This window comes from Perca flavescens, chromosome 15 (assembly GCF_004354835.1).
Source record: "Perca flavescens isolate YP-PL-M2 chromosome 15, PFLA_1.0, whole genome shotgun sequence".
In the NCBI taxonomy this organism is placed as follows: Eukaryota; Metazoa; Chordata; class Actinopteri; order Perciformes; family Percidae; genus Perca; species Perca flavescens.
In genome coordinates, this window is record NC_041345.1 from 31,787,900 (window position 1) to 31,795,216 (window position 7,317).

Below are 7,317 nucleotides of genomic sequence, written 5' to 3' on the forward strand. Positions count from 1 at the left end.
TATAAAGGGTTTCTACTTATTGTCTTCAGCTGTGTTTGCTCAGGATCCGGCTGCTGATCAAACAAGAGGTTTACTCTTTAAGCCACGGCACAATCACAGGCTGCCAACAGTTACCCAACTTATAAAATCTTTATAAGGGTTTTTCTTTTACAGCTGCGGAGTGATTGATTGCTTTTTCTATGCTGGGCTGGGCGTGAACTGTAAATCTAAATGTCACCCGTGTCTGAACTTGCCCTGCAGATCTTGTAGACCCTTGTAGAAAACGAGAGATGGCGTGACGAAGCCTCTGGGCATGTACAGGTGATTGTATAAGTGGATTCCACATTTCTCAGACACACCCATGGCCCGTTAACCTCACTCGCTCGGCGCTGAGTTAAACGAGGACAGGCGTCTCCTCCCAGGCTGGGCAAGCGCTCGCCATCCTTTCCCTCCGCCTCTTCACAAAACTCATACAACAGTATAAAACATCAGCAACTCTATCAGAGTTTCTCCACTCTCTCCCGAGCATCTGAAGCAGATAGACAGCTTTCACTCTTCAACGCCAAACAGAAAGACCAGAATGTCTTTCTACTCCCAGTCCATCAGCGGTGGTGGGGGCGGTGGCTACATGCGCAGCAGCAGCCGATCCATGTACGGAGGATCTGGAGGCTCTGGTGTCAGAATCTCCTCCGGTGGCTCCTCCATGTCCATGTTTGGCGGCGGCGGCGGTGGATCTGGCTATGGCTTTGGCTCTGGTGGTGGCGGTGGCGGAGCAGGTGGCGGTGGTGGCGGAGTAGGTAGTTCCTTTGCCTTTGGCCTTGGCGCCGCAGCAGGTGGCGGTGGTGGTGGTGGTGGTGGTGGCGGCGGAGGAGGCAGCGGCGTGGACATCTCCGCCAACGAGAAGGCCACCATGCAGAACCTGAACGACCGCCTGGCGACCTACCTGGACAAGGTGCGCAAGCTGGAGAAGGCCAACAGCGAGCTGGAGCTGAAGATCAGACAGTTCCTGGAGAGCAAGGCCGGCCCGTCGGCCAGAGACTACAGCCACTTTTACGTCACCATTGCAGAGCTGCAGGGGAAGGTAGGCTCACCGGGGACACCCCCAAAACTGTCTGCATGCAACAACAGGAAGGTGTAGAATAATCCTTAGGGATGGGAATCGCCAGAGGCCCAACAAAATGAAATTATACATAAGATAAGATAAGATAAGATAAGATAAGATATATTGTGTTCTTCCCGAAGGGAAATTTGTTTTGGACTCTGTCCGTTCCGCAGCTTTACAAAGACAACACAAAATACAGAAAATAAGCATCTCTCAACACATACTCTCATGCAACACAAACATGCTTTCATATACTGTAGATTAGATAGGTACATATATAGTTAGCACATAAACTACTCTTTTCATTGTCATTTTTTAATGGAACAACCCTGTCGGCTGCATTCTCCGCAATAAGTGTAGCACAGCCCTTGTACAATAAGATATTGCACAACTAACATATTGCCCAACCCCAATAGCCTACGTAATTATTGTGATATTCTGCAATATATTGCAACGTATTACCTTGTTTCCAACATCAAATTATTTCGCCAGAGAAACACTTTGTCAACGTCTGTTTTATTTGATCAGATGAATGTCTGTGTTTGTTCATCTCACTTCATTTTTAACGCTGCAAAATGAGATTGTCAAGCAGAAAAACTGACAAACTGACTTAGTTTGAATCCAAATCAATATTTATCAAAAGCAGCATACCGTAGACATCAGTCATTTAGTTCTCTTCCTCTTTAGGATTATTTAATGGTTTATGTTGGACTTTATTTGGGGGAATTGGGCTCTTTACTTGCCAAGGAACCACTTAACAGTGAATAGAAAGAACTACGGCTGCAGCTAATGATTGCTTTCACCGTGTGATTAATGTGTGGTTGATTTTCTGGATGAATGGATGAGTAGTTTGGTCTCTAAAATGTGAATCAGTGTTTCCCAAAGTCCAAGATGACGTCTTCAAATGTCTTGTTTTGTCCACAACTCAAAGATATTCAGTTTCCTGTCCCAGAGGAGAGAAGAAACTAGAACATATTCACATTTAGTTTACCTGTTTTATCATTAAAAAATGACTCAAAATGATGAATTGATTATCTAAATAGTAGGTTGTAACCAAACCTACAACCTTGTTCCCATCAAAATATATTTAATTACCAAGAACTGACGTTTGAATGTCAAGCTCTTCTTCAGACGAAGATGGCTTCATGCCAATACCAAAGCAACAGGTTGCTTACTGACAGGCTAAGCGCTGGCGTTATCTCTCATTGTGCAAACCAAGAAGACAAGATGTTTCAGACCGGTGTAATTTGTCAGCAGTGTTTGCTATGTTACTGGCAAATCTGCTGTCAGCCCTTTGAACCTTTACTCTTAAAGGAATACTTCACCCTAAAATCCAAACTCAAACCATTTCAGTGTTGTGCCTTGAATTTGTGAAGAAACTTGATTTTGTTTCATGCCTCCACGGTGAGCGGGGAATCCAACCGTGGAGGCATGAGACAAAATTGAAGTTTGTTCTTCACGATTTCGAGGCAACACTCAACCGGAAATGGTTTGAGTTTGGAACCAAGATTGAAGTATTCCTTTAAAGACTAACTGAAATTAAAGTGCATGTTTGGTTTTTTTCTGCTACAGCGTAAACACATGATCTGCTCTGTAAATCATGTAAAAAAACTATGGCCATTAAGCTTATCAACACCAACATGTAGGCTGGCTGGGTTGTGCACTATATCATCCTGCAATAAGTAGGTTATGTACTGCATAGGTTATGTGAAAATGTGTCATTTGTGCAATATGTAGGCTAGTGGGGTTGTGCATTATGTTAGTTGTCATTTTGTGCAATACGTACAGGGTTGTTCAATTAGAAACTGCCACTGAAAGGAGTAGTTAATGTGCTTACTATATAGGTACTTGTCTAATGTATATGAGAGCATGTCTTGTGTTGCATGAGAGTATGTGTTGACAGATGCTTATTTCCTGTATTTTGTGTTGTCTTTGTAAAGCTGCGGAACGGAGTCCAAAAAAAATGTCCCTTTGGGGACAATAAAGTATATATCTTATCTATCTTAGTAAGTCTGTTAAAACAAAGGATGAACATGAAAAGCTGACAGTATTTCTTTTCCTCTCCCAGATCCAGGACGCTACCAGGATCAACGGCGGCATCTACCTCTCCATTGACAACGCCAAGCTGGCTGCCGACGACTTCAGGATGAAGTAAGTCAATTCATTCATTCACGAGTCGTCACACTTAGCGTTGATTCATGGTGCTGCGTTGGATCAACATGGCAGGTAGCCTACATACGCAGGGCAGAAACAAATACTTTGTTTTCCCTGCAGGTTTGAGAACGAGCTGGCCATGCGTCAGTCGGTGGAGGCCGACATCGCCGGGCTGAGGCGAGTTCTGGACGAGCTGACTCTGAGCCGGACCGACCTGGAGATGCAGATCGAGGGTCTGAAGGAGGAACTCATCTTCCTCAAGAAGAACCACGAGGAGGTGAGAGCGCTGAACGATCTCAGTGAGCCCATCGGGTATTTCAGAGCCGGCCTAAACCAATTTGGTGTGCCAGGCCAGATTACAGCTAGACAATCCGAAAGATTAAGGGTCTGGCAATGAGTAATGAAAATGGCCCAACTCGAGGGGCGGCACCAAGCAGGCATTTGAAAATCTCACTGCAGGCAATTGGATAACAATACGACCAATCACAACAATAGACAGAGTGACGTATCCAGGGCGTACCCATACGCTTAGCTACCAGCGGAGCTAACTGGTAGATTAAACTCTTGCCGTATCCGGTTGGCAAAACAGCAAAAATGTCCTTTTTGCAAAGGAACGATTGGTGCGCCATCTTTATGTTCCTCTTTAAGATAAAAAGCCAAGTCTAACTCGTTATGACTCGTTGTAACTTGGACGTTGTGACTTGGACGTCTCAGCTCCGTCGTCATCTGTTTAGCTCACCTCTGGCCCGCCTATATCAGATACCGATGTGATTGGTGCAGCTCGGCTACAAAGGCATAGTTAATGAGCATCATTAATGAATGCCAGAGTGACTCGCTGAGCAAATTACAATTGTGCTCTCGCGAGAACTCTGGATTTCCAGGGTAGATTACAGCTGTATTTGTAGCTTTTTAGGAAAAATAATTCTCAACGTTTTTGTCGCTTTTCCCAATGTTATTGGCGGGGTTTTCTGACATTTTTGGAGTTTTTTTTCTCCATGTTTTCTCCAATGTTCTTGCGTTTTTTCTTTTCTTATTATCTTGAACTTTTCTTTACTCATCTGGACCACTGGTGCCACTAGCATCTGCCTACCCTGCCTATGCCACGGGCTGGCCCTGATTGGGGGGAAATGAAACGTCTCAATAAAGTTAAACAAAAATAGGTTTACATTTAAGATTCTAGCGGTTATAAGTTTCATCTGGTTTGATGCGTCTCCTCTGGTTTGATGCGTCTCCTCTGGTTTCATGCGTCTCCTCTGGTTTCATGCGTCTCCGTGTGTTTGTGTGCAGGAGCTGCTGGCGATGCGAACGCAGATGAGCGGCCAGGTGAACGTGGAGGTGGACGCCGCTCCGGCCGTGGACCTCCAGAAGGTCATCGAGGAGGTCAGGGAGCACTACGAAAACGTCGCCAACAAGGGCCGCAAAGAACTGGAGTCCTGGTTCCAGTCCAAGGTAAGGACCGCTGAAACGTCTTGACCATTGTTGGATGGGTTGTGATGAAATGTGGTCATCTGACTTTTCATCCAGCGCCACCATGATCATTACCTGCAGATGCACTAGCTTCTCTACTAACTCTACTCAACTTAATATTTTAGGAAGAGTGGAAAAAAAGTAAAATATTTTTAGAAAAAAAAGTAAAATATTTTTAGAAAAAAAAGTAAAATATTTTTAGAAAAAAAAGTAAAATATTTTTAGAAAAAAAAGTAAAATATTTTTAGAAAATAAAGTAAAATATTTTTTGAAAAAAAAGTTTAATATGTAAGGAAAAAAATGTTTTTCTGTTTGAAAACTTCCATCTAAATATTTTAGGAAAAGGGGGAAAAAAAGACTATTATATAGATTATTTGCAATTTTTAAAAAATATTTTTAGAAAACAAAGTTGAACATTTTTGAAAAAAAGTTGAGTATTCTTATAATACGCCGCCTGCTGTTTCTCTCTCCAGTCAGAACAGATAAACAAAGAAGTCGTTGTCAACACAGAAACGCTCAACTCGTCCAAATCAGAGATCACGGAGCTGAAGAGAACGCTGCAGGGCCTGGAGATCGAGCTACAGTCGCAGCTCAGCATGGTGAGAAAGTAACTAAGTACATTTACTCCAGTACTGTCCCTCAGTCCAACATTTCAGAAAGAAATATCATACTTTTTACTCCACTACATTCATCTGTTACAGCTTTAGTTACTAGTTACTTTACACATTAAGAATCCTGCACACAGAACTCATGTAGTTTATGCTTTCTTTTTCTTTACTTTTAATACTTTAACCACATTTTCCTGATGATACTTACAGACTTTTACTGAAGTAATATTTTCACTGCAGGACTTTTACTGTAACAGAGTATTTTAACAGTGTGGTGTAGTACTTTTACTGCAGTAAAGGATCAGATTACTTCTTCCAGCACTGTTAAAGTGTCTCTTTGTGCGGCCGCAAATCCTCTCTCCTGCAGAAAGCGTCGTTGGAGTCGACTCTGGCCGAGACGCAGAGCCGCTACGCCATGCAGCTCAACGGCTACCAGATGCAGGTGAGTGGTCTGGAGCAGCAGCTGATGTCGCTGAGGGCCGACCTGGAGAGACAGGGACAGGAGTACCAGATGCTGCTGGACATCAAGACCAGACTGGAGATGGAGATCGCCGAGTACAGGAGGCTGCTGGACGGAGAGGGCGGCGGCGGTGGCGGCAGCGGCAGCAGCAGGTGAAATAAGCAAAGTGTTGATTCCCGTTTGAAAAAGAAAAGGAAACAGTTATTTTAACTTTACGGAACAAACGGAGTGACGGCCCGTTCTGCTTCACTAGCATAAACTTTGGAAAGTGAAGTAACGTATGATTCGCTACGTTTTGGTTTTTAATTGGAATTTTGAGCCAAAAGCAATCTCTGTGCACAGAAGTGTTTTTAGCTGCACTAGAAGAACTATTAAGACCCATAACGCTCACATTTTGTTGCCTAAACTTAACCGTAATCGCCGCCGAAACGAACGACAGCTGGCGGCGCTCTGTACCCAGCTCACAGTTACCTATTCTCGGATAACTGAACCACCAACTACCACTGAGTTGCAGAGCTCTGTAGCAGCTAAACATCTACTAACTTTCACTGATACGGCCAAGCTTTGACAGAGGTCTGTAATGGCTTAAACAACAAGAAACGGTCTCTCTCGCTGCGCACGGCGTTCGTAGCCGGCCACTGTAGCCGGCGTCACGTGACCAGCCGGTGTTCTCCTTTTGTACGATATCTTATGCTTTAGTGCGCATACATTTACATGCGATATCATACGGAGCAGTTTATGAGAATGCATTGTATGAATAAAAACCTGACTGTGGTGTTTGTCCCTCTCTCTCCTGCAGCGTCGCCATTTCCAGCTCTACCGCCAGCACCCAAAAAACCAGCACAAAAACCTCCAAAACCAAAGTCATCACGGTCGTAGAGGAGATTGTGGATGGGAAAGTGGTGAGCTCGTCCTCAGAGACCATCGAGTAAACCCTGGGAGCTCCAGCAGACAGAAACACGCAAATAAACACAATAAAAGTCTGCCAACTTGCTTCAAAATAAATCTGTTGCGTCTTCTGTTCAAAGTGTCTGATGCCTACCATACACTAGATCAGAGATCTTTAACAGGGGGGGTCCTCAGAGTCACTGCAGCGGGGGACTCCAAAAGTTATTTTCAAAAATGAAAATGTCTAAACATAATTCCCACATATTATTAGCAAATATGAATCCCCATTGGCCTACACACTCAAAACTGAAGGTACGAGACAAGAATATTTCTGTACTTACAGGTACACTATTTGGCATATATTGAATTTAAGATTACAGTATCGTTTTTTAGGAGGCCAGAACTGGACCTTTGGACTAATTTGAGGGTAAACAATGAAAGAGAAGGGTACATGATTGTCTTTTTAAAAGGGAACCTCTCCTGCGACAAGCATTAAGTTCTCAATGGTACTTCTATTTCTGAGTGGGTTCAGCATCGACAAACCGATAATCCTAAAGATTCACTGTGCCACATAAAAGATGATTTATAAAACCATGCCAACAATTAATAGTAGCTTAGTATTCTATGCACTAAAAGGTACAAAGGCTTCAGGACACCCT

General features: G+C 43.6%; 1 protein-coding gene across 1 annotated transcript; it reads left to right on the forward strand.

Annotated features, from left to right (window-relative positions):
- Window positions 1–491: 491 nt before the first annotated feature.
- LOC114569192 (keratin, type I cytoskeletal 13) lies at window positions 492–6,769 on the forward strand. The gene is made up of 7 exons (XM_028598986.1): window positions 492–1,060; window positions 3,150–3,232; window positions 3,356–3,512; window positions 4,523–4,684; window positions 5,176–5,301; window positions 5,678–5,922; window positions 6,570–6,769. The coding sequence occupies exons 1-7, from the start codon at window positions 560–562 to the stop codon at window positions 6,700–6,702; spliced, it is 1,407 nt and encodes a 468-aa protein (XP_028454787.1). The 5' UTR covers window positions 492–559; the 3' UTR covers window positions 6,703–6,769.
- The last annotated feature ends 548 nt before the right edge of the window (window positions 6,770–7,317 follow it).

What these genes read in the sequence shown, in the direction of transcription:
- LOC114569192 (XM_028598986.1), top strand. Translation starts at nt 560, where the DNA reads ATGTCTTTCTACTCCCAGTCCATCAGCGGTGGTGGGGGCGGTGGCTAC. An exon ending in GCCGACGACTTCAGGATGAA is followed by an intron (nt 3,233 to 3,355) that starts GTAAGTCAATTC and finishes TTTTCCCTGCAG; the next exon opens with GTTTGAGAACGAGCTGGCCA. An exon ending in TACAGTCGCAGCTCAGCATG is followed by an intron (nt 5,302 to 5,677) that starts GTGAGAAAGTAA and finishes TCTCTCCTGCAG; the next exon opens with AAAGCGTCGTTGGAGTCGAC.